This window comes from Astyanax mexicanus, chromosome 21 (genome assembly GCF_023375975.1).
Source record: "Astyanax mexicanus isolate ESR-SI-001 chromosome 21, AstMex3_surface, whole genome shotgun sequence".
Lineage (NCBI taxonomy): Eukaryota > Metazoa > Chordata > Actinopteri > Characiformes > Acestrorhamphidae > Astyanax > Astyanax mexicanus.
In genome coordinates, this window is record NC_064428.1 from 40,356,509 (window position 1) to 40,382,945 (window position 26,437).

Below are 26,437 nucleotides of genomic sequence, written 5' to 3' on the forward strand. Positions count from 1 at the left end.
GGGGACCAACACAAGGATTGAAATGGACCTGGGGTTCAACACAAGAACAGAAATGGTCCTGGGGTCAGAACAAGGACAGGGACGGATCTGGGGGCCAACACAAGGACAAAAATGGACCCAAGGGCCCAATATATGGACAAGAACCTGGGGCTAGCATGGGGATTTGAATGGCTCTGGTCATTTATGTTGGGAAGAATGGACCTTGGGGCTAACATGGGGACAAAAATGGATCTTGGGGACATGATGATGGGGACAATAACCTGGGGCTAGCGTAGAGTTTTGAATGGTTCTGAGATAAACATATGGACCTAAGAGTCAGCCACCAGCATTCTCCCTTTAGTGATTTTAGTGAAGTTATAACCCCAACCCAAACCCAATAAACTGACACTTTAGCAAGACTTATTATTTACTTGTTTATTTTGCAAAGTACAATGATATTCCACAAACTACATTTATTATTAACAATGATCAATTCATTAAATCTGTAAAGCATGTATTGGCCGTGTACCATAACCCATCTTCTTCCCATATAAAACTTGTAAACAAAAAGTTATATCCCCCAACAGAGAATTCCCTTGGCCCCATAAAGAAGTTAGAGTCTAAACTAACTCTCTATTAAAATATTCTGCAATTCCGTTAATTGTAAATTGCAATTGAATCCCAAATAACACAACAAAATTAAAAATGTAATCACAATTACAACCTAATTAATTAAAAATCCCAACTGACAAATTAATGAAATAAGTACAAAATACAACTTCATAAAAAAAAAATAGTCGAATTCCTTACAAATTGCAACCTAATTACAAATCACAAATTTGCTTACAAACAGCCATGTGAGTGAATCAGGACAACCAATTATTATGGACATTTCTTTTTCTTTGATACTATGTTAAAAAATGGGGTAATGTACCTACTATACACATGCAGCTAGAAATACATTTATTTGAAGTAAAATTTCTAAAATGTCATTAATAGAAATGTAATTCTTTCTAGAATGGAAGAAAATTCCCACCCAAGAATAAACTAGTATTAACTCTTTATTTTACCAGAGAATGCTTGAGAAAATGTGAGACCATCTGTACAAAAAGTGGAATTTACAAATCGTAAAACTGAAAGAATTCTGCATGAAGGATTGAGAATATCGTCTCCCAGTCAATGTAGAAGTCAAACAGGTAGAAGGGTTGTAGAAAATTTATTCTAATTTATTATTTTTTTCCCAGCCAAAGGTGGAAACTCCAGACATCTTAACTAAAATTTTCCATGACAAAAATACAATTTAATTCACGCACACGCAACATCTTTCAGTGATAAAAATTAATCCCTGTTCACTTTTTTTCCACAATCACCTTGGATGGCTGGATCTTGAGAGCGTCTTCACTTGAAGTACAGAAAAATGGATAAACCTTTTCTGTGGCCTTGACGGACATCACAGCGATTTTCATGTGGAAGTTGTTAAAAAATGTCACCTCTTGCTCATCACAATCCAGCTGAACATGAATTTTCTGAAATATAAAAATGGACCATGGATTACAGTCCTTGGGCCATGAATACTGTCCTTGCTGCAAAGATATGGCCCAGATTTCCTTCTTGGGTTTAGCAGAAAAAAGTTTTTGTTTCGCGGACTTTTTGGCCACTCCTATTTTCCAGCACTTATTCTCTCCAAGCTCCACCACCCAGCTGTGGACTCCGGAGGTGAATCCCTCAGAGCCAAAGACTGCTGTCTGATCAGTAAACCTCTCAGGGTTGTTGGGTAGAGCCTTCAGTGGAGCTCCTGGTACGAGTCGGCTCAGGTCTTCAGACAAGGTGAGGCTCTTATTGGCTGAATTCGGATCCAAAATCACTGGAACTGCAGAAAGGATTGTTCTGGTCAGATGCTTGGTCACGCTCTACAGAGTTAGAATTTTACTAGCATTTTAAGTAGCTATCTATTATTATATACATCCATTATCAAATAAAAATAAATAGTTGCACCCAGAAGGAAGTGTGGGATTGTAATTTTAATCAGAAATACAGTTGCAAAGAAAAGTAGATGAACTTTTTGCTTTGGGATTACTTGGATTTCTGTATAAATTAACCATTAAATGTGTTCTGATCTTCATGTTTGCATGGTTTTATTGAATACAGCATGTTAATATTCACAGTGAGTGTAAATAAAAGTATGTGAATCTTTGGATTTAATAACTGGTTGATCCTCCTTTAGCAGCAAAAACCTCAACCAATGGTTTCCTGTAGCTGCAGATCAGACCTGCAGAACGGTCAGGAGGAATTCTGGATCATTCCTCTTCACTAAACTGTTTCAGTTCAGCTATAATATTATGGGATATCTGGTGTGAATCTCTCTCTTGAGGTCATGATGCTGCAGCATCTCAGTTGGGTTCAGGAGGTCAGGACTCTCCAGAAGGAGTATTTATTTATTTTCTTCTGTTGAAGTCGTTCGGTTGTTGATTTTATTTCTATGTTTTGGGTCGTTGTTCTGTTGCATCATCCATCCTCTGTTGAGCTTCAGATGGTCTTACGTTTTCCTGTAAAATGTCTTGGTAAACTTGGGAATCCATTTTTCCGTTGATGACGGCGATACATCCAGACCCTGAGGCAGCAAAGCAAAGCAGCCCCAAACCATGATGCCCCCTCCACCATGTTTCACAGTTGGGATGAGGTTTTGATGATGGTTTGCTGTGCCTTTTTTCTCCACATATAGTGTTGTGTGTTTCTTCCAAACAACTCGATTTTGGTTTAATATGTCCACAGTTTATTTAACCAGTAGTGCTGTGGAACATGCAGGTGCTCTTTTGCAAACTTTAAACATGCAGCAAGGTAAGTCTTTAGCTGACACTCAAGGATTCTTCTTCATCTCATTGATCATTCTGTGTTCTTGCAGTCATCTTTACAGGACTTTACCACGCCTAGGGAGAGTAGCAGCAACAGTGCTGAACTTTCTCTATTTGTAGAGCATCTGTCTTACCGAGGATACATGAACATCAAAGCTTTTAGAGATACTTTTGTAACCCTTTCAGCTTCATGCAAGTCAACAGTTCTTGATTTTAGGTCTTCTGAGAGTTTGATCTTTTGTGTGGGAGGCATGATTCACATCAAGCAAACTCAAAACTCGTGTGTTGATGTTTTTTATGGGGCTCATCTCATCACATCCTGCCTCCAATTAGCTCTTAGAAAAGTCATTAGCCTAGGGGTTCACATACTTTTACCACCCTCACTGTGAATGTTAACATGTTGTGTTCAATAAAACCATGCAAACACATATTTTTTGTGTGGTTTTAGTTTAAACAGACTGTGTTTGTCTATTGTTGTGTCTTAGATGAAGATTAGAACACATTTAATAATTATTTATGCAGAAATCTAAGATTTCTTCTTGGTGCAACACTTTTTTTGATGACAATTGTACAATAAATATAAAAATATAAATATAAAGTTATTTGATGAAATGCAATGTACTGTTGTGATCAGCCACTTACAGTAAGGACAGAGGTCCTTCATCTTCTCCCACACTCTGTATCTCAGGTTTCCCACATGTTTGGCCACGTCAATCAGAGCTCCTGAATCCAGCTGTGGTTCTGGAACTGTGTACTCAGCACTGAAATATAAAACATAAAAATGCTTCATAGTTTATACACTACCAGGCCAATCCATCACTCTGGGACAGGGTAAACCTGGACTCATAATCACAATGACCTTCCTCTTCTATTGATCCAGAGTCCAATCTTTACGCTCTCTAGTAACTGGAAGCTGAACTTAGCCTCACTGATTGGAGCTTTTCTTAAAGCAACACAGCTGTTTAGTCCCTTCACTGCACTTTGTGAGTGGCAAAGCTCTTACTTTCACTATTAAACAACATAGCCTTAAGTTCTGGTGCTGTTTTCTTCATTTTCTTCATTTCTACAATTTCACCAGTTGTTTACATGATTGCTGAAGACTTTTTTTCCCACCATGTTCCTTCCTGAAAGATCATGTTTACCCAATATCTTTTCACTTTTTAATAATAATAATAATAATAATAATGTGTTGGACAGTTCTTAACTTGATTTTCTTTTTTTCTGTTTGATGCATTCCAATAATTTGACCTTTTCAAAACAGATGAACATCTTTCCACATGTTTTTTTTAACACATGAGAAGCTACTCCCTGCATCAGTTAAATTAAACTAAAACATAATCATGCATTTTAAATATGCCAATTTGAGGTTTACCAAGTATTTCCATTTATTTTTTTTCTCATTCAGTGAATAAAGGGACAGATTCTACCGGTACAAACAGATGTTAAAACAGATGGTAAAAAGCAGGTCATCATACCTTTTCTTTGCTTCTGTGTATTTCTAAAGGAAAAACAAACAGAAAACAGTTAAAGTCAAATTTCTATAGCTTGTTTTTTAATTTTGCATAAATGTAGAAACGTATCCAAGAAGCTTACCGTCATAAAAGCAACATCCTCAGAACCTAATCCATCCTTCAGCACCTCAATCTTCTCAGTGAGAGATTCAATCATGCTCTCCATCTCTGCAGTCTTCTTTTTCAGCTTCTTCCTCTTCTTCTCCTCCTCCTCTCTCAGTGCAGTGATCCTTTCTTTCTCCTCCTCTCTGAGGAACTGATGGAGCTCCTCAAACTCCTCCCTGATCTGATCTTCTGTCTGCTGGACCTGAGACTGAGAGAAGGGTTCACTGCATTAGTTTAATAAAAAGTAAAAAAGTACAGGATTAACATATTTCTTTTGTTTTTGCTTTTTTATCATACTTATATTTTTCACATTTATCAGACAAAGATAACCTGAGTAAATATAAAAAAACACTTTTTAAATGAAGGTTTTTGTTATTAAGAGATAAAAAAAGCAATCCAACCCAACCATGTCCTGTGTGAAAAAGTAATTTTTACCTCTCCATAAATTAACTGTAAAAAAATCCACACTTTTTGGAAAGCAGAGTTCAATTTTACCACTAACCAAAACCAGGCCTGATTACTGCCAGACCTGTGGAATCAAGAAATCACTTAACTAGAACCTCTCTGACAACATGAAGCAGATAAAAGATCTCACACATCATTTCTAAAGTTTTGATACACCAGAGAACCACAGTGATTCACTATTATTCACTAATGGAGGGAAAATTATGGAACACTGGTGAACCTTCCCAGGAGTGACCGGCCGACCGATATTACTCCAAAAGGGCATGAAGAACTCATCCAGGAGGACCAGGTTGGTTTGAAATGATGCTTTTTATTGTAACTTATAGTATCTGTAATTGTAAAATGTAAAATTTTAAATATTAAAAAAATGTAAAATTGTTTGTCTGAAAAATGTAAGTATGATAAAAAGCTGAGCAAAACATCTGTGGGCATATTTGCTTTTTTTGGCAGGGCCCTCTTTTACAAAAAAAACAGTTAATGTGTATTTTTTAAGGCAATTCTATTTTTAAGGCAAATCTGAAATTTTGCCTATGTTTAACACTTTCATTTTCTTTCGGAGAAGCTGGTGGAAGTAACATTTAAACATTTAGAGGAGCACAATATATCATACGTGAACTTTTTAATGTAGAACTTACCTGAAAGTGCTGGCTGTAGGTGTTTTTAGCTCTTTTAACCGAATTCAGTTTCAGCTGTAGAGCCTTTTGTTTGATCTGGAGTTCCTCCTGAGAAGAAATGAAGAACTAAATAAAGCAAAACATATATATAATTCTTTGATTTTACCAAATTAAAAACCTCTGGAATATAATCAAGAGGAAGATGGATGATCACAAACCATCAAACCACCAAACTGAACTGCATAAAGTTATCCAAAAGCAGTGTGTAAGACTGGTGGAGGAGAACATGATGCCAAGATGCATGAAAAAAACAATATTGATTTCTGAACTCTTAAAACTTGTTTTCTTTGCATTATTTGAGGTCTGAAAGCTCTGCATCTTTTTTTTTTATTTCAGCCATTTCTCATTTTCTGTAAATAAATGCTCTAAATGAGAATATTTTTATTTGGAATTTGGGAGAAATGTTGTCTGTAGTTTATAGAATAAAACAACAATGTTCATTTTACTCAAACATAAACCTATACATAGCAAAATCAGAGAAACTGATTCAGAAACTGAAGTAATTTGAGACATTTGGTAAGGCCTAGCAGAAAGAGACCTCTAGAGGTCACTGTGGAATAATATTTTATAATGTAATATACTGTTGTTTCTGCTATAGGTTTTTGGTATATTTCACTGATAATGTTTCTGTGTATCACAGTTTATATGGGCTTTGGACTTGGACTATATATATATATATATATATGTATATTTCAATATATTAAAATCATGATATGTTTTGCATTGCCAAGTCCTTTGCCAACACACAGCAATCATTCCCATGATGCACATATCTCCCTATCTTTTAATGCTATAATACATTATAAATTAATATATTATTATTATAAAATTAATATAATTTTGACCTACCAAAATTACTCCAAAAGGGCATGGGCAACTCATCCAGGAGGGCCAGGTTGGTTTGAATAGATTGGCTTTTTAATTTAACTCAGGTTATCTTTGTCTGATATTAAAATAATATTAAAATTAAATATTAAATATTAAAATCATTTTGAATGCAGCAGAGCATTTAAAAAATTAAAGGGACAGAAAAATAAGTTTAATTTATATAAAAAAGCAAACAATATAAGATTTAATTAAGAAGAGAAGAAATAAAATGATTCAGGATAAGCAATAATATAAAGAGATACATAATTAGAAAAATAAAATATAAACACAATTAAAGAAATAGATGACTAAAATAACACCACAACTATAAAAAAAGTAAATGATGGAACTAAAATATGTTATAATAATAAGTTACAAAAATATATAAAAAAAATAAAATGCAGAAATAAATAAATAAAAAAAAGGTAAAAGGCCAAAAGTAAAACCAGTAATACAATAAATAAAATGCAGAAATTTATAAAGTAAATAAAATAAAAGGGCTAAAATGTAAAACATAAAATTAGAAAAACTAAACTAAAACAGAGTATTAGAGTTCTAGAGTTTTAGAGTTTGCTGTAGTGAATTCCAGCTCACTGCTGCTCTATAGCTAAAAGCAGATTTTCCCAGTTCAGTAAAAATATAATAACGCATAATAATGTGTATGGTAAATGCAATTGATAATGCATTTTAGATATGGCTATAATGTGTTGCACACTTTTATAAACATTTTATAGCTATGTTTATAATGCCTTATTAACGTGTTATATGGTGTTATTTATAGTGTGTATAGACTCATTGAACATTCATAGAAATTGTTATCTTTTCAATATTTCGCATTTCTATATTAGTCATAGCTTTCTATATTAGCCATAGTTTGTGCCTATCACATTTTTATATTCATAAACTTGTACCTGTTTCATTAGCTATAGCTCATTCTCTGTACTGTTTTGTTCTGTTGTTTGTTTGTTATTTGTTTGTACTGAGCGGGTCAACCCGAGTAGAAGTTTTTCCTTGCCACTGTGTCACCATAAAGTTGGCATCTCTGTGGTGCTGCTCATTAGAGGCGTGGACCTGTTTTTCCATGTAAAGCGGCTTTGTGACAACCTTTGTTGTAAAAGCGCTATATAAATAAAATTGAATTTAATTGAATTGAAGTTATTAAAACACCTGATAAGCATTAAAGAGATTAACTGGTTCCTACCCGCCGTTCCTCGGCCACTTTGCTGATGGAGCAGAAGTTGTGGCGTTGATGTTCCCCGGCCACACACTCCACACACACCAGCTGCTGATCATCCACACAGAAGAGCTGGAGCTTCCCTGAGTGAACTGGACACTGATCCTGCTCTGCTGTGGGAGCTGTGGGAGCTCCAGCACTTCTCTGCTTCACCACGAACTCACAAGCGTTCTTCAGAGCCAGGTTCAGCGGGGGGTCCGTACCGTCCGTCCTCCTCCTGCAGACAGGACACTCTCTGTCCTCCCGACCCTTCCAGCTTTTCTGCAAACACTCCCTGCAGAAGCTGTGGCTACAGGACAGAAGAACCGGCTCGGAGAAGATCTCGCAGCACACAGGACAGGTCAGGTCTTCCTCCAGAGGAGACAGTGCCGAGGCCATCTTCACAGAGTAATACAGAGTAATGCAGAGAGAGCGTCTACAGGAAACTTGACACCAGACTTTCACTTTTAGAGAAACGGAAACTCACAGCACTGCAACACTCCCCAAAAACCTCTAACCACAATATCTGACAGTACAGTACAGTTGCAAGTAAACAAGTAGTATGTGAACGCTTTGGGATTATACTTGGATTTCTGCATAAATTGGTGATTAAATGTGTTCTGATCTTCATCTAAGTCACAACAATAGACAACCACATTCTGCTTAAACTAATAACACACAAAACATTATATATGTTTGCATGGTTTTATTGAACACAACATGTTAACATTCACAGTGAGGGGTGGAAAAAGTATGTGAACCCCTAGATTAATGACTTTTCTAAGAGCTAATGCACTAATTGGAGGCAGGCTGTGATGAGATTAAAGGATTTGTTGGTTAATGCTGCCCTGTCCTAAACACAAAACCAGTTTAGAGTTTGCTGTTCTTAAGAAGCATTGCTTGATGTGAATCAATTGCACACAAAAGAGCTCTCAGAAGAACTACATTCAATAATTGTCCATTAAGCTGGAAAGGGTTACAAAAGTATCTCTAAAAGCCTTGATGTTCATGTGTCCACGGTAAGACAGACGTTCTACAAATGTTGTTGCTACTACTCTCCCTAGGCGTGGTAAAGTCCTGTAAAGATGACTGCAAGAGCACAGCACAGAATGATCAATGAGGTGAGGAAGAATCCTAGAGTGTCAGCTGAAGACTTACAGAAATCTCTGGCACATGTTATAATTTTTGTTGATAAATCTACAATAAGGAAAACCTGAAACAAGAATGGAGTTCGTGGGAGGAGACCACGGAGGAAGCCACTGCTGTCCAAAAAAAAAACATTGCTGTGTTTGGAAGGAAAACAGACAATGCTATGTGTGGAGAAAAAAGGCACAGCACAACATCAAAACTTCATCACAACTGTGAAACATGGTGGAGGGGGCATCATGGTTTGGGGCTGCTTTGCTGCATCAGGGTCTGGATGGTTTTTGCTGCATAAATGGAAAATAAATTAAATAAATAAAGTTAACCAAGACATTTTGCAGGAACACATAAGACCATCTTTCCTCCAACTGAAGCTTAACAAAGGATGGATGATGCATCAGAACAACGACCCAAAACATAGAAATAAATCAACAACCGAACGACTTCAACAGAAGAAAATAAATAAATATGTCTCCTGGAGAGTCCTGACCTCCTGAACCCAATTTAAGAGAGAGACCTCAAAAGAGTGATTCACACCAGATATCCCATAATATTATAGCTGAACTGAAACAGTTTAGTGAAGAGGAATGATCCAGAATTCCTCCTGACCGTTCTGCAGGTCTGATCTGCAGCTACAGGAAACCATTGGTTGAGGTTTTTGCTGCTAAAGGAGGATCAACCAGTCATTAAATCCAAAGATTCACATACTTTTTCCCCTCACTGAGTATAGTGAGTATTAACATGTGTTCAATAAAACCATGAAAACATATAATTTTTGTGTGGTTTTAGTTTAAGCAGACTGTGTTTGTCTATTGTTGTAACTTAGATGAAGATCAGAATATATTTAATAACCAATTTGTGCAACTGTAAAACATAAATGTCAGTCAGGTCGAAATCAAATCATATCAGATTTCTTTATGTAACTCGTTTTTACAACTGATGTTGTCGCAAAGCAGCTTTACAGCTTTACAGAAATATGGTAGCAGGACGGAGAACCAGGAAAAACATGAAACCCAGAGCAGAATACATGCTTGCATATCTTTTGTAGGCATCTACATGAAAAATTAAAAAACTTGAAAATGAAAAAAAAAAATCATTGACCTTGTATTTTTTTTACTTTTCTTTCAACACTGGAAGGTTTACAGAGCAGTATCAGTACCGGTGCTCAGTACTGATCTCAGAACAGCAGGCAGTTTGAGTGAGTCAGAGACAGGAAGTCTGAGTTTTACTTTCGTTTCTGTGAAAGTGAAGCCCGGAAAAGCCTATCAGATCAGATTCGCCCTGCGGAGCGTTCAGACTGGCCATGGCATCGTCTCTCTCTGCACTGGAGGAGAACCTGAAGTGTCCGATCTGTTTAGAACTCTTCAGGGATCCAGTGCTTCTGCACTGCAGTCACAGTTTCTGCAGGACCTGCCTGGAGAGCAGCTGGAGTCTGAAGGACGTGAGAGAATGTCCTCTCTGCAGGAAAACCTCTGAGGGCTCCCTCCTGAACATCCTTGTGCTGAAGGAGGCCTGCGATTCATTGTTGGAGGAGAAGAAACGAAGGATTTCAGCAGGACCTCAAGGTTCTCTGGAATCTCAGGGTTCTCAGGAATCTCAGAGTTCTAAAAAGTCTCAGGGATCTCAGTGTTCAGACCATGCTGAGAAGCTGCAGCTGTACTGTGAGGACGACCAGAAGCTGGTGTGTCTGCACTGTGTGTCTGGATACCATGAAAATCACAGCTTCTGCTCTATTGGGAAAGCTGCCAGAGACCGCAGAGTAAGGACAACACAAGTTTTAACCCTTTAAACTTTTTGAAATCAGTGTAACTTAGTAACCCCTGAAGTCTGAGGCATTTCAGACACTCCTAAGTTAATGCATTTGCTATTTCTCTCAATTAATCATGGGTGTGTTTATTTGTGGGCGTAACATGAAATAAACCAACCAGCATGCCAGTTGCCATTCTCTTTAAGAGCCAGGTGTGCTCTCACTTTGGCGTGTTGATATGTTAACAGAGAGGCACTTTTGGGCATCTAAGCAGAGTAAACTGACCTGCCCTTTCAGGCATGAAAAAAGATTCTTGACAGGGTGTAAGATAGCAATAAGCATCGTGACGCAATTAGGGCCCGCTTAGGGTGTATGATAGGGCCCCCTGAGGTATATACGTGTTTTTACAGAAGTACAGACTGAAGGCTGGCTTATACGTCCACGTTGAATCAAGGTGTGTCCCTAAAGAAAAGCCTGTGCGAGAGCCCTACGCAAATGCCCACGTTTATACTTCAGCATTTGTCTGTCCACAAACCTTTAAGTCGCTTCTCTGTTTAACCGGCGAAGATGGGAAGGTATGGGCGACCAAGCAGACCAATCACAGTTGCTGCTTTGCGAGACATGTCGTCACTTTACACATACTGATTAATTTTGGTGGAATTTTCAAAGATAAGCATATTATTTTCAGTTTAATATAGTTACAGAGGTTTTGCTTAATGGAATTATGTAAAATATTTACTTTACTTTATTAAACATTTACAGAGGACCACTCAAAATAAAGTACAGACACTATAGAAAAAATCTGTAAAAAAATTATTACTGTTTTGTACAGACATTTACTACCAGAATATATTTTTCAGTTTTACTTTTAGTAACAGCATTTTATTGTAAAATGTAGTCTGAATTAGGTTCATTGAAACATTTGTCCGTTTTAACTATATTCTGTCTACTTTTGACAAATTCAAACAAATGTCCTAATATTTAATTGTTTAAATAACTTCTTATCGTTATTTAGGAGAAACTGAAGACTACTCAGGAGTCGTTGGAGGAAAACCTGAAGGCATATGATGACTTTAAAACCAACTGTGATGAAATTACCAAGCACATCAAAGTAGGTATCTCAATAATGTAAGGGATAATTTGTTTCCCTAGATTTATGAAGTTTGTCAACATTACCCCCATCTTTAATCACAAATGGAATGGCCCCATATATAAGTTGTTGGGTAACTGGATTTGAGTCTCTGTATGGCACTGAGCACTAAAATATGACTGTATTTAAATTAATAACTTACATTTCTATTAAATCTATCTGTGTAATTGAATAATGGTCAAACAAAAGAAATTCAATTTACATTGCATATATTACCTAAGTTATTATTTCATAATTATTAAATTGCAATTTTAAAAATCTGAATTTGGGTTACCAGACTGATGAAAGAACAATGGATTATATATTTTACTACCAGTACTAACCATGTGCAATACCTGGTTAACAGCTGTGGAACTAATTTCAAGAATTTTATTATAACTAAAAAGTCTCAGGTCCAGCAGACTGAGGATAAGATCAGGGCGGATTTTGAGAAGCTCCATCAGTTTCTCAGGGAAGAGGAGGAGGCAAGGATCACTGAACTGAAGGAGGAAGAGGAGAAGAAGATTAAAAAGATGGAAGGGATGATTGCAAAAGCTGATAAAGAGCACCGTACACTGTCCGATCTGAACAAAGAAGTGAAAGATGTTTTGGAGACTGAAGATGAACATTTCCTTCAGGTAAGTGATTAATCTGATCAATGGAAAACAGACTGGGTGTGAGGTCCTGACAGAAAAGATTAACTCATTCTTTTACCTTTGTTCCCACATGTCAATCCAGAACTATGGAGAAATCTGTAAAAGGTAATATGTTACAAAGGATCTCATGAGATATATCAGAAGTTTTTGGTGTGTTATTGAAGATTTAGAGATACATATTGTGTGTCTATCTTTCAGAGCTGAGTGCACAACACCACCTCAAGAGCTGGAATCAGGAGCGTTGATTAATGTGGCCAAACATCTGGGGAACCTCAGATACAGAGTGTTGGAAAATATGAAGGACATTTGTCCTTACTGTGAGTATGACTAAAATAAAGTAACATAAAAAATATAAAATAATTTTAGGTCTTGCCACAAGAGGGCATCATTACGCTTCCCTCACTACCCTAAAAAAAGCCATTGCAGACTACTTTTTACTTTTGGGTAGTGCACCTCTTAGTGAGAGATCAATGGTTGCTAGACATGCCACTACAATGTTCTTAAAGACATTTTGCAAAGTTGGCAGACTTTTAGAAGGGAACATATTTGGACTGAGTAAAAAATGGATGGCCCATTGGATGAATTGCCACTATCCAGGCCATCCATCACCGGCCACTGTTGGCTTTGTTTGCAGTGGTGTTGTGAACAAGAATCCTGCACTGCTATAGACTTGAACTGTATCATTTTTACAAATTAATCCAGGTTAATTCTGTTTGAGAAGCAACGATGACAGATCTTTAATAATTGAAACTGCCTGCATGTGGAGTGAGGAGTTCACACTGTAAACTGCTGGTGTGGACTGAGGAGTTCACAGTGTAAACTGCAGGTGTGGACTGAAGAGTTCACACTGTAAACTGCAGGTGTGGACTGAAGAGTTCACACTGTAAACTGCAGGTGTGGACTGAAGAGTTCACAGTGTAAACTGCAGGTGTGGACTGAAGAGTTCACACTGTAAACTGCTGGTGTGATCGATGATCTGAGGGGCATCTCACATGACAGTCAACAGCTCAGTATCCTACAGATAGATGTGTTGCTGCCTCTCATGGCAGAACTTCCAACTGATAGCAGCATTTTTTCATCAGGATAAGGCTCACCCACACACAGCAAGGGTTTCCTGCTTGATTTTTGCCAGATTTTGTCTTTAATTTTGGTTCAGTACTTCATTTCAGTGTGTATTATGACACACCGACGGTAGGGTCCAACCTTACAAGATTCACCAATTTATTTATTCTAATAGTGATCAATGATAACATTATGATCACCCCCTGTTTATACACCCATTATCCATCTTATTAGCTCCAGTAATGATATAGGGCACTTTATAATTGTATAATATTTCCAGACTGTAGTTTTGTATCTGTTTCTCTGTATATTTTATTATTTTACTCCTTTTACCCTGTTTTTCAATACTTAGAACACACAGCAATTATTATTATTATTATTATTATTATTATTATTATTATTATTATTTGGGTGGTGGGTGGTTATTTTTAGCACTGCAGTGATTAGCACTCATTAGCATGGTGGTGGTGGTGTATGAGGTGTTAATATGTGTTGTGCTGGTACAGTGAATGGATCAGATACTACAGCAGTGCTGCTAGAAATTTTAGAGAAATTACAGTCAGTAATTATTATATTATAATTATATAAGAACGATTATATTATAGAACTAGTGTTGAATATGATCAGTGGAGCTGATAACATGGATAGTGGAAGCAAAGAGGAGGTCATAATGTTATGCTTGGAAAAAAATAAGAGAACACTTAAAATTATGAGTTTCTTTGATTTTACCAAATTGAAAACCACTGGATTAATAATCAAGAGGAAGATGGATGATCACAAGCCATCAAACCGTACTGAACTGCCTGAATTTTTGCACCAGGAGTAAAGCAGCATAAAGTTATAAAAAAGCAGTGTGTAAGACTGGTGGAGGAGAACATGATGCCAAGATGCATGAAATTAAACTGTGATTAAAAAACAGGATTATTCCACCAAATATTGATTTCTGAACTCTTAAAACTTTATGAATATGAACTTGTTTTCTTTGCATTATTTGAGGTCTGCATGTTTTTTTGTTATTTCAGCTATTTCTTATTTTCTGCAGATAAACGCTCTAAATTACAAAATTTTTATTTGTAATTTGGGAGAAATGTTGTATGTAGTTTATAGAATAAAACAACAATGTACACTTCAGAAACTGAAGTGATCTCTTAATTTTTTTCAGAGTTGTATATTCAAACAGTTTGTAATGAAATTTGCTGTATAACAAGACAGGATTGCCCATCGTCACCACTCTTTGCTGAGATTGTTTTAAAAAATTGTTTGTGATTAAAAACGTCCTCAAATCCTTTTTTCCATGTTTGTTTGAAGATCCAGTGATTATGGATCCAAATACTGCACATAAAACCCTAAGGCTGTCTGAAGATCTCATCAGTCTCAGCAAAGAAGATCTACAGCAGGACATCCCAGACGTACAAGAGAGATTTACTGTTCATTCCGTCATCCTGGGCTCCGAAGGATTCAGCACTGGAACACACTGTTGGGAGGTGGAGGTTAAAGACTGTACCTATTGGATCATCGGTGTGGCGAAGGAGTCGATCATAAGAAAAGAAAAATGCAGTGCAAGTCCTGATGAAGGTATTTGGACAGTAAGCTTCCGCAACAGTATATACTCTTGGCAAAGCAATGTATGCCACTATATTTTCCAAAAAATAAAAATCCAACTCAATTGTGATGCAGGGGAAGTAAAGTTTTTCAATGAACATAACATTTCTTGGCCATTTTACACTCACACTGTAAAATGTACAGAGAAAATATATCCTTTCTTTTATTATAATTGTGAAAAACAATTAAATATATTACCTGCAAAAGTCAATTTCGCAATTAACAGTTAGAAAAACAGTGTACCAGAATTTAAGCCTGTAGACTCGACAAATGCATGAGTACATAAAATTCAATGTTAGTTAAAGTTATTCTATTATAGTTTCTGCAATAATACAGAACTGAATTACAGTTCCCTAAATCCATAGAATCCTTTCTTTTCATACCCAAAATCTTACAAACTTAGTTGTTATAACATCTTGGGCTCTATTTTAGTAATCTATAGGTGAGCCATCAACCGTGCACCATGCTACTTGATTTAGGGAGAGTTAGTTTGTCTTTGCTATCATAACGACAGGAAAAGTACTCTTTGCATAGCTCAAAACACGTAAAAGTAATGTACTAATTCTCTTAATTAATCATGGGTGTGGTAATTTTGGGCGTAACGTGAAATAAACCAATCAGCACATCTCTTTCTCATCATTCCCTTTAAGAGTCAGGTAAGCTCTGACTTTGGTGGATTGCTATTTTAACGGTGTAGCTACCTCCAGCAGCTTATTTACGGGAACAGCAATGTTATTTTATTTAGTATTCTGTTTATTGTTGATGTAAAAGTTGAGTTTGTTTCACCTTATCATTTTTTTCACCTTATTTTATTTTATTGTTATTTGAACTCAGAATAAGGAGAAAAAATCACCAGTCAAGTTATTCTGATTCATTCTGTCCAAATTTAAGCCATAAAATAAGGAATTTTTGCTCGATTTAAGTCATCTTTCACTCATTTTTTTGATTTTGCAGTTGTAACTTTAAGAAAACTTACTACGAAAAATTTGCTCAATCCTATTGGCAGATTTTTTTTTGGCCTAATTTAAGCATTTACGTTTCAATTTACAATATATTTTGTTTAGTTTTTACAAATTGATTTTTTGCAGTGTAGTTAATTAATTGATTCTAAAGAAATTTGGCCACTTCCACTTGTTATACATTGGTTTTATACATCTGAGGACACAGAGGAGATTGAAACTTGATTTCATTTAAATAATTTGAATGGGTGAGTTAAAACTTTTATATAGTGTGATTTAGTATCTTATCTCTTTTGTCTCTGTATGATGGTTTATCACTTTTGTTTTTTTTTTACTTTATGGAATTAAGAGTGGTTCTTCTGTGAAATGTATCGCTTAAAGAATTATGTACTTTGTATGAACATCTTAAATTTAACTCATTTAGCAATCATTATGTGATCTTAAGTCTTAAAACATGTAAATAATAATAAAGCGTATTGTATAACCTGATCTGACTGAACTGAGTCTGTAACTGGTCTGTTTAAACCACAAGAAACACACTCATATAAACACATATAGACACACAGTGTGTATTTTAGGAGTGTGTTATTTTAGGACTCATCACTAATGTGTGGATAACTCTAAACATGTCCCACCTTGTATTTCCTCTAACCCAGAGCCCACAGAGCTTAATTACACCATAAAAATACAAAATAAAATGGTTTCATTAGCAATTATGCTGCTGTAAACATTTGCGTAAATCTTTAATTAGTTTATGTTAAATTTGCACAGAATTTATGTTATAAAATATAACCAAAGTCTACAAAGTAACAAATTTCTTTCCAAAAAAGACTAATTGCATTATATAAGAGGAGATTAATCAAAATTCTTAATAAATCAAGAAATCAAGATTCTCTTACCATCAGCATAAATGAAACATATTTATTCATACTCAAAACTATTTATCACTCAATACCCAACCAATTCTCAGCCAGTCGAAGAGTCGAAGTATCTTTGGGTTATAGTCCCTAAAGGTGAGCCTTTGTTTGAAACAAACAAAAAATAGTGCCTGCCACTGACTCTACTGCTCCAGAAAGAGACTACATTTCCCAGGATGCACCTGCGCTCAACCCTCCAGACATGCCGGATCACATGATGTATCTGCGTTCCGGCTCGCCGTGCTACTGATTGCTTAGACCTGAACTCTCTTGTATAAATAGCCCCTGCTTTCAACTACTCCGTGCCCATTATTGACCCTATTTTTCATAGCTCTTCTACCTCGCATTTCCTTTGTGTTTGACCTTTTGTTTCTGACCCTTTTGATCTTTCGAATACTCTTTTGCTTAGCCCTTTGTTTGTTAGCTTTTTTGGTATTGACCTGTGTTTTTTGGTCATGACAGCAGACTGCAGAGCGATAATCTGTGTGGAAACTCGAGCAGTTTGGACTGTGTGTCTCTCCACTCTTCCTCCAGACTATGATCCCTTAATTTTCTTCAAATGAAATGTAAAATTTACTGATGATCAGTGATGGATTGGAGAGTCATGTCTGTCATCTGCTGGTGTTGATCCACTGTGTTTTATTATCAAGTCTAAAGTCAGTGCAGTTTTGTTTTCCAACAAAATCTTACAGCACTTCATATCTTACAGCTTCCCTCTGCTGATAACAACTTTTATGGAGATATGAATTTCATTTTCCAGCAGGACTTTGCGCACTGCCAGCACTTTCCAAAAGTACCAATTTGTCTTATTATATGATATTGCAATTTCTTTTTTTGTGAGACTGATTTTTTGGTTGTCATTAGCTGTAAGCCATAATCAACAATCAACAATAAAAGAAATAGATGCTTAAAAAAGATCACTCTGCGTGTAATTTATCTATATTATATATAGTGCATTCAGTAATTCACATTTTGAACTGAATTACTGAAATGAAGTAACTTTTCAAAGATATTCCACTTTTTTTGAGATGCAGCAGTATATTATGGACAAAATTATTTGCCTTTTCTTTATTAATCCCACAATGGGGTAATTTACAAGGACAGAGAAACAGGTCAGGAAAAAATATATAAAAAAATAATAACAATAAAACTATGTATACAAAAACAATTACAGGAAATATATAAAGATATAAAAATTATATATAGTAAAGGAAAAAAATAAAATATATATATACATCTAGTGCAAAGACATATAATTATGGTAGGGTGTGACCAGTATTATTATTGCACAAAAAGTATCAATGAATAAATATCAAATAAATAGTTAAAAAGATGAAAAGGTGAGAAAATATTGCACGTTAAACATACTGCACAAATGGTGATAAGGGGATCACAGTACATGTAGTGAGATGGATGATATTGCACACTGTAATGAATAGAAATATTCTATTTTGTATTTTTTATTTTTTTGTTACAACGTTTTCTTCACATAACTTGACCTTCCTGTAAAAAAAAAAGTGCATGTGACTTCAAGTTGCCCCCGCCCATGTTGAACATTGAACAGGAAGAAGAATGACACCCATTGTGCGTCTTATAAAGCCTTATAAACGCTGGGCTGAAGGAAACTTTCACTTCTGCCTTCACAAAGAAAGCAAAGCAAACAAAGCGTCGAAAGCAGGAAATGAAGGATGGCGTCGCCTCTCGCTTCACTGGAGGAAGATCTGACGTGTGTTCTCTGCCAGAACATCTACAAAACTCCGTTAATTCTACTCTGCACCCACAGTTTCTGTAAGTCGTGTCTGGAGAGCAGCTGGGCCGAGCGCGGGAGTAAGGAATGTCCGGTCTGTAGGAAGAGATCCGCCGTGGAGACGCCGCCGGTTAACCGGGCGCTGAAGAGCGCCTGCGATTCCTTTCTGCAGGAGAAGAGTCGCAGGGTTTCTGATGAAGCTGCAGGTCTGGTGTGTCCTCAGCATCTGCTGAACATGCAGCTGTTCTGCCTCCACGACGAGCAGCTGGTGTGTTCGCAGTGCGTGATCCATCAACACAACAACCACAACTTCTGCTCCATCAGCAAGGCCGCCAGCGAACGCCGGGTACGAAGGGTTAACGGTTTAAGAAATGGGTTTAGCTTTATGTTAAGTTATTGTACTGAATAAAATCTTATTTTTACCCTTCAAATTGAAAAATGCACTATGTTATTATGAGTTCCACATTTAAACAAGGCTTTAAATGTTTAAAAATGTTATTATACTGTTATAAACCGTTAATAATCAGTTACAACTCATTAATAGAAAGTGCAGTTACTGATTCTGAATGTCGTTTCTCTCCCCAGGAAATTACATGTATAAATGTGCACACAAAACAACTTCAAAATACATTTTATTACTAAGCATAGTGTCTTATACAGTGACTTAATTGCAAAAGTAAGATATGTAATTAAAAACATGAGAAAAAAAAATATAAATATATATTTTTAATGAAATATAATTATTATTAAAATCCTTCAGAGGTGTAATTTCAATTCAATTCCAATCAATTTTGCATTGTTGTGTGAATCCAAATCCCATCTATGCTTTAAAAATATTTTTTTCATAAAAAAAAACAAATATATTATATTTTATATGTATTATATATTTTTTAATTACATATCTTACTTATGCAATTAGCTCAATATACAAGACACTGTGAATAATACAAAAAAAAAAACAGTATTTTAAAGTTATTTTGTGTGCACATTTATACATGTAATTTCCTGGGGACAGAAATGGCACCCATTTAGCGGAATGGCTCATAAATAGCTCTTTACTGCTAAGAAAGTTTGCAATATTTGAAAGCATATTAAAGGTTTCTGTTGTATGAATGGGTTGCAACAAAGTGTTTATCGTGCATTATCGCAACTTATAATGCTATTATTAGTGATTTTCACAAAACAGAGCAACAATTATGTTGTAATAAAGTTCATAAAATGCAAGGAAAATAAATTCAATGTTTAGAAATATATAATTTAGGCTTCATTGGACAAAAAAATCAAGACCTTTACCCATCAGCTTATTCTGAATATGCCTTTTGACTTTGAACAATGTAATTTTATACACGTTAATGGTTACCTAAGTTTATTAGCTGGGAGTGATGTTGGTGTTCAAAGTCCTCCATTGTTGCAGCTTGAAAAATATGGCCTTATTCTTATCTTCTGATATTCTTTATCTACTTGCAGGAGAATCTCCGAGGCCCCCTACAGGAGCTACAGGGGAATCATGCAGCATTTTCCTTTGAAAAACTCACCTGTGTTTCTGTCTCTCAGGAGATCCAGGTTTGGGCCTTTAATGTATTTATATTTTGCAACACACAGTTTTAATAGTTTGTTTCATATGCATTTGCATTATAATTTCTGGATTTTTTCTATCAGATGGCTTCTGGTTGCACCATATTTGGTAAATGATTAATTAACCTTTTTGACAGCTATTTACAGCATAGCTAATTCGCTTTTTTGTTGGGGAGATCATATAACTTATATCCATTGACTTTCAGGAAAGAATGTGTCCAAGTCTCGACTGGTACTCAACCATTAAAAGTCTTAATTCAGATTCAATGCCTCTCGTTCCCAATTTCGACTACTAAACATCTTGGTTTTGATTCAGACTCAATGTGTCTTAATGTCAGTGTTGACTGGAACTGGGCTTCTAATTTTTTTATTTTGATTCTGGCCCAATATAACCTAATCTCAGTGTTGATTGAAATTCAACTTTGGTTTTGATTCAGACTCAATGTCTCTCATTTTTATAGTGTCGCCTAAAATGCTCAAAAAGACTCAAAAGTGCCTAAAAGATTCAATGTGTCTGAATAGTAGTGTTAACTGAAGCTCAACTACTAAACATCTTGGTCTGGATTCAGACTCAATGTCTGTCATTCTCAGTGTCGACTGAAACTTAACTAGTAAACATTTTGATCTTAATTCAGACTTAATTTTTCTTGTCCTCAGTGCTGATTGAAACTCAACTACTAAATATTTTGGTATTGAATCAGACTCAATGCTTCTCATTCTTATTGTTTACTGAAACTCAACTACTAAATATTTTGGTCTTATTTCAGACTCAATGCCTCTTGTTTTTATAGTGTTGACTAAAACTCAACTACTAAATGTCTTGGTTTTGTTTTAGACTCAATGCTTCTCGATCTCAGTGTTGACTGAAACTCAACTAGTAAACATTTTGGTCTTAATTCAGACTTAATGAGTCTTGTTATCAGTGCTGACTGAAACTCAAAACATATTGGGTCTTGATTCGGACTCAATGCTTCTTATTCTTATTGTTTACTGAAACTCAACTACTAAATATTTTGATCTTATTTCAGACTCAATGCCTCTCGTTTTTATAGTGTCAACTAAAAGTCAACTACTACACTAGAAAATGTTCCAACTTGTCTTCTTCTTCTTTTATTCAGTCTCAGTTCCTCCAAACTCAAACCCACATAAAGAAAGAGTTTGAGAAGCTTCATCAGTTCCTACATGAGGAGGAGAACAGCAGGATGACTGCACTGAAAAAAGAGATGGAGAGGAAGAGCCAGAAGATAAAAGAGAAAATAGAAGAGATGGACGAAGTGTTAGCTTCACTTTCTAAACGAATCAAACTGATGGAGGACTTTGTGAACGCTGACGACAGTCTGTTCCTTAAGGTACGTTAGTTATTACTAAATTTATTCCAGAAATAATCTCATTAACAGAATAATATTAACACTGTATTGCCTAACATTGTTCTGAAGAATTGGGTACAAAGGTTTTTAACTGTGAAATGAATAATTAATCATTTTTTGTGGCTTTTTCTGTAAAGTTACTCAAACTTTTAAAGGCTTTCATGAGACAAAAAGGTCAACAAAATGTTCAAAAGATCAAAAGTTCACAGTTGTGCTAATGTTTCAAAACTCACTTTTCTTTGCAGAGTCTTAAAGAAGCAGAAGAAAGGTAGGATTATGTCAAACGCAGGCATTTAAAATGCCTTTTTATTTTTTTTTTTACATAATTACATAAAAAGTAATTAAATAAAAATGAATTATATTGGTTCATATCTGTTTCAGTGCTGAGTACACAGTTCCAGATCCAGAACTGGATTCAGGAGCTCTGATTGACGTGGCCAAACATGTGGGGAACCTGAGATACAGAGTTTGGGAGAAGATGAAGGACCTCTGTCTTTACTGTAAGAACATATCCACTGATTCTGTGAAAAACAGTTTAAGAAATTAATTTATGTCATGAATTTCCTGATGATATAGTCATGGTATAAAAGCATTCACAACAACGTAATACGTTCCTTAATGGCAAAATGGTTTTCATCTAAAGTGGTTCACACTTCCCAGCAAATGTGTGAAACGTATCTCAATTTATTACTCTGTAGGTAGAAGTATAGATACTAGTGTTTAGTAAAATACTTCTGTAGAAGTTTAAGAAAAATCAACTAAAGCTTTTTACTGTTTTAGTAAAAATGTTTAAAAAGTACTGGTTTCAAAACTACTTAAAGTATAAAAGTAAAACCCGAAAGCTACCATTAGCCTAAAACTTAAATCTAACCCTAAAACTAACTGTTAAAAGTTAATGTTAGGGTGTGGGGTCAAAGTTAGGTTTGATCTTGCATTCAAACGAGAATGTTTTACATTCAACTAAGAATTAAATTGTTTTAAATGGACGTTTAGTTGAAAGTCAGTAGACATTCATCTATGAGGAATCCGATATAGACCATCCAAATTATGTCTTACCAGAGAATATTAATTTATAAATTGGGTTATTTTGTAGCTTTATTTTTTGTTAATGGGAAGATGGGATTCACTTTTAACCCCTTCTACCCAAGAAATTGAGCTTGATTTGATTTTTAACTGCTACTATGCTTTAATAGTTAAAATGCTGAATAGAATTTTGAATATTTGTACAGTTTGAAAGCATAGCTTTAAAACTTGACAGCCTAACTGGTGTTAAATTAAAATAATCTGAGATGACCACATTTTTTCTCTGATCTTGGTCACTTGGTAATCAAGTTTCTTTATTTTTTCTTGACTCTTAGAACCCCATTGCCGCAAATTTCGTCAGCTCAATTACTCAGAAATGCATCAACGCACCAACATGATTTATACATTGTGAAAAACAGGGAACTTTATTCTTTCCAAAAATTGAACTGACCTCACGCTGAACTGAAGTTTTTTTTTGAGAAATCTATTGTGAAATACACCTAAAGAATAGACTTACTGTGCCTTCATATTTCCATATTTCCATGCATATTTTTTACTATAACACAATTTATTATCTCAAAACACCATAATCTGCATGTTTACTTTCACTCAGGGGTCTACGGTAAATCTCATGACGTCATTGCTGGCGCTGATTGGTCAAAAAATAACTCTTTTTTTTTTTAGCCAATAATATTTACTTCTAGACATTATTCTAAAGTATTATATGAGGTGTAAAATCAAATAACATTTATGTAAACCCAGTAGTGTCCAGAGAAACAGCTTCAAAACTGCCAGCCCTCAAACCAAACTTAGATAGGGTGGGAATATCAATACAAATAAATCCGCCTGGTGCTGCTTAAGTATTCTGTCACAGTAATAATATAAAAAAAATCATCAAAATCCTTATACTTTTAACTCATATACACTCTAATCTCACTATTACTGAAAATAAATAATCTTCTGTGAATTGATTTAAAGTCTGTACATTCAAAAGTATGTAAAAACAAAAATCAATTCCATGAAGATTTACAAATTCTGGAAGCGTTTACATCTCAAATGATCAAGTTTTTGAGCAGCTCAATGCCACATCTTCTGGTATAAAGAAAAATAATAGCATGTGTCTGTCTCGCAACATAACTGTGTTATAACAAGTGAAAGAGGAAGTGACGAAAACAAAGGAGAAAGAACACACCAGAAATAGACTGGGGTTCAAAGGGTTACACAAGTTTCTTTTTTTATTTATTTATTTTTCTTTATTTTTCAAGATCCAGTGATTCTGGAGCCGAACTCCGCCCACAGCAGTCTCCACACCTCTGCAGATCTGGTTAAAGTGATCTTCAGGGATACGAAGCAGAGTCTTCCCAACAACCCCGAGAGGTTCACCATGGATCCGGTGATCCTGGGATCCGAGGGCTTCGGCTCTGGAACCCACAGCTGGGTGGTGGACGTCGGGGAAAGTGATAACTGGACCATCGGGGTGGTGAAAGAGTCCGTCAAAAGAAAGGAAGAGATCCCTGAAAGTTCACAGGATGGATTTCAGTCCACCGAAATGTGTTCAAAGGGCAAATACATGACCCACCAACTCAATTATGAGATCCCTGAAAGTTCAAAGAACGGAATCTGGACCATCAGTCGGAAAGATTGACAGTGTACGTTCAGCGCCGGACGTTACGGTTCTGAGAATGTGAGGAGAATCAGAGTACAGGTGAACTGGGACCGAGGACAGGTGATTTTCACCAATGTTGAGACCAACTCACAACTGCAGTGCTTCTCTGTAACACGGGAGAAGATGTATCCATTTTTCTCCACTCTCAGTGAACTCCCACTGAAGATTCTACCTGTGAAGATCTCATGGACGGTTTCTTGAAAGTCTACAATACATCATCAGCTCTATATCCTCCTGAGACCCAGTCCTTTGCTTGTGTGCATTTAAAATTTCTCCTAGCTGGTTGGGTATTAATAGGACCTAACAAGTATAAAAACTAGTGTCAATCAATTAAAACATTTAATCTGATTAATTATGACAATATTTAGCGATTAACTGTGATTAATTGCGCTTGTTCTTCTTAAGATGCAGTTTTTATAGTGGATATTTAAATGGAAATTACTGATTTTAAATTAATCACCCACCTTAACTTGACATGGTCTTTGTACAGAAAGTGTCCTCTCTGTACAAAGACAATGTCCTCATATGGATCCACAATTTATTTCAACATTTAACAATAATTTTAGCTTTCTACATTAATTAAGCAATTAAACTTGTTTTAAACATAAAATCCAATTATATTTTTTTACCTAGCATGTGTTTCTGTCTCAACTGGCTGTAGAAACATTTGTCTGGGATACCCGCCATCTTGTTTTCAATCAATTGAGTGTAATGTTGTCATGTGATTATCACTAGATGGTATGGGCAGGGTCGCCATATCAGAACAAAGGGTCAAGGTTTAAAAAAATTAAGTATCATGGTGCATTAATGTTGGAGAAGCAGAAATGCAATATCCACATATGAGGACGCAGGGTCTCAAGAGGATATAGGGGTAATTCCACTGATTGGGAGCTGTTTAATTGTTGTAACAACTTATAATTGTTGTATTTTTTTTTTAACTTTTTTTTAAACTCTGAATCTAATTACACTATATTTAACTATTCAAAACATGAACTGCTCAATTTCAGGCAGCTTTACTTAATTTTTTACAAGGTTTCTAATCTGAAGATGGTTACAAAACTCGCGCAACATTTAAAAAACATGTTTAAAAGCAAGAAAGTCCACTAATTCCTTTAATTTTCTCTGAAGAAAGCCTTTATTTAAATAAATGGTTATAGACTGCATGTTCAAATGATTAATATTTACTCCTGTTACTTTTTATGTTTTCAGTAACAGGACTGAAAGTAACAGGACTTTTAGCATTGAATTAGCAAAAACATGAAAAATCGCTAAATGGCAGCTATCCTAATAGCATGAGGACACAGAGCGCATTCTAGTGATTTTTTCCAGTTATTTTATTTTTGACAAACCAATAAGATGTAAGAATGAATTTAGGTAACAGGACTGAGTGTTGAGATTGAGCTCCTCAGTCATCGTAACAATAAGATCAAATATACAGAAAAACTAATGAGGGAACTTAATTTGGGTCTCCCCATGATCTTCAGAAAAAACAGCTGATGTCACTTCCTGTTGTAGAATGTTTCAGATGATCAGGGTAATGTGTTACGGTAACAGGACTGAGTGAAACTATTCAACACAACTAAAATGTGAATTTTTACTTAAATATTATGGATTTGCTATGAAAAAAAGTCGTTTTTATTAATGTTTTAATTACATATCTTACTTTTGTAATTAGGACAATGTCCAAGACCCTATGCTTAACAATAAAATGTATTTAAAAGTTATTTTGTGTGCAGATTTATACATGTAATTCAATGCTAAAATAAATTCATTGTAATTAATGTTGAAGAACATATGATTAAAAATTTGTACATGAGAAAATTAAGTGTATACAATCACAGAATAAAATCATTATATGGACTAATAGTGTTTTTTTGTTTGTTTGTTTTGTGTCATCTGTAGCCCTATGCTTGTGATTGCTAGCCAGTAGCTAATTGCTAATAGCTGGTTGGATGAACACCACAAGATGAAGATTAAGATCAGTCCAGTACAATTTGATTGAGACACGCATGAAACTAAAGCTTTCTCAAAACGAAGGACGTATGAATGTGCTCAACATATAATCACATGGGTAGATATATTGAGTATATATTGAATACAGAACCTAACTTGAAGAAGCTCTGTGTTTGTCTTGTAGTCCTTCTGGACTCGGAGTCTTCTCCACTTGTTGAACTCACT

At 35.5% G+C, this 26,437-nt stretch overlaps 3 protein-coding genes across 3 annotated transcripts; 2 read left to right on the forward strand and 1 right to left on the reverse strand.

Annotated features, from left to right (window-relative positions):
• Window positions 1–994: 994 nt before the first annotated feature.
• Window positions 995–8,127, reverse strand: LOC103032318 (E3 ubiquitin-protein ligase TRIM35-like). The gene is made up of 6 exons (XM_022674471.2): window positions 7,655–8,127; window positions 5,548–5,634; window positions 4,425–4,655; window positions 4,307–4,329; window positions 3,474–3,592; window positions 995–1,849 (listed from the first exon to the last, which is right to left on the reverse strand). Exons 1-6 carry the CDS (start codon window positions 8,063–8,065, stop codon window positions 1,329–1,331), a joined length of 1,392 nt encoding a protein of 463 aa, XP_022530192.2. The 5' UTR covers window positions 8,066–8,127; the 3' UTR covers window positions 995–1,328.
• Window positions 8,128–8,674: 547 nt separating this feature from the next.
• LOC125785623 (nuclear factor 7, brain-like) lies at window positions 8,675–12,400 on the forward strand. The gene is made up of 4 exons (XM_049469548.1): window positions 8,675–8,685; window positions 10,061–10,568; window positions 11,572–11,667; window positions 12,093–12,400. Exons 1-4 carry the CDS (start codon window positions 8,675–8,677, stop codon window positions 12,333–12,335), a joined length of 858 nt encoding a protein of 285 aa, XP_049325505.1. The 3' UTR covers window positions 12,336–12,400.
• Window positions 12,401–18,459: 6,059 nt separating this feature from the next.
• LOC103032631 (E3 ubiquitin-protein ligase TRIM35-like) lies at window positions 18,460–26,092 on the forward strand. Its single transcript, XM_049469643.1, has 6 exons — window positions 18,460–18,974; window positions 20,096–20,191; window positions 21,322–21,552; window positions 21,816–21,838; window positions 21,952–22,070; window positions 23,859–26,092. Exons 1-6 carry the CDS (start codon window positions 18,570–18,572, stop codon window positions 24,236–24,238), a joined length of 1,254 nt encoding a protein of 417 aa, XP_049325600.1. The 5' UTR covers window positions 18,460–18,569; the 3' UTR covers window positions 24,239–26,092.
• Window positions 26,093–26,437: the final 345 nt, after the last annotated feature.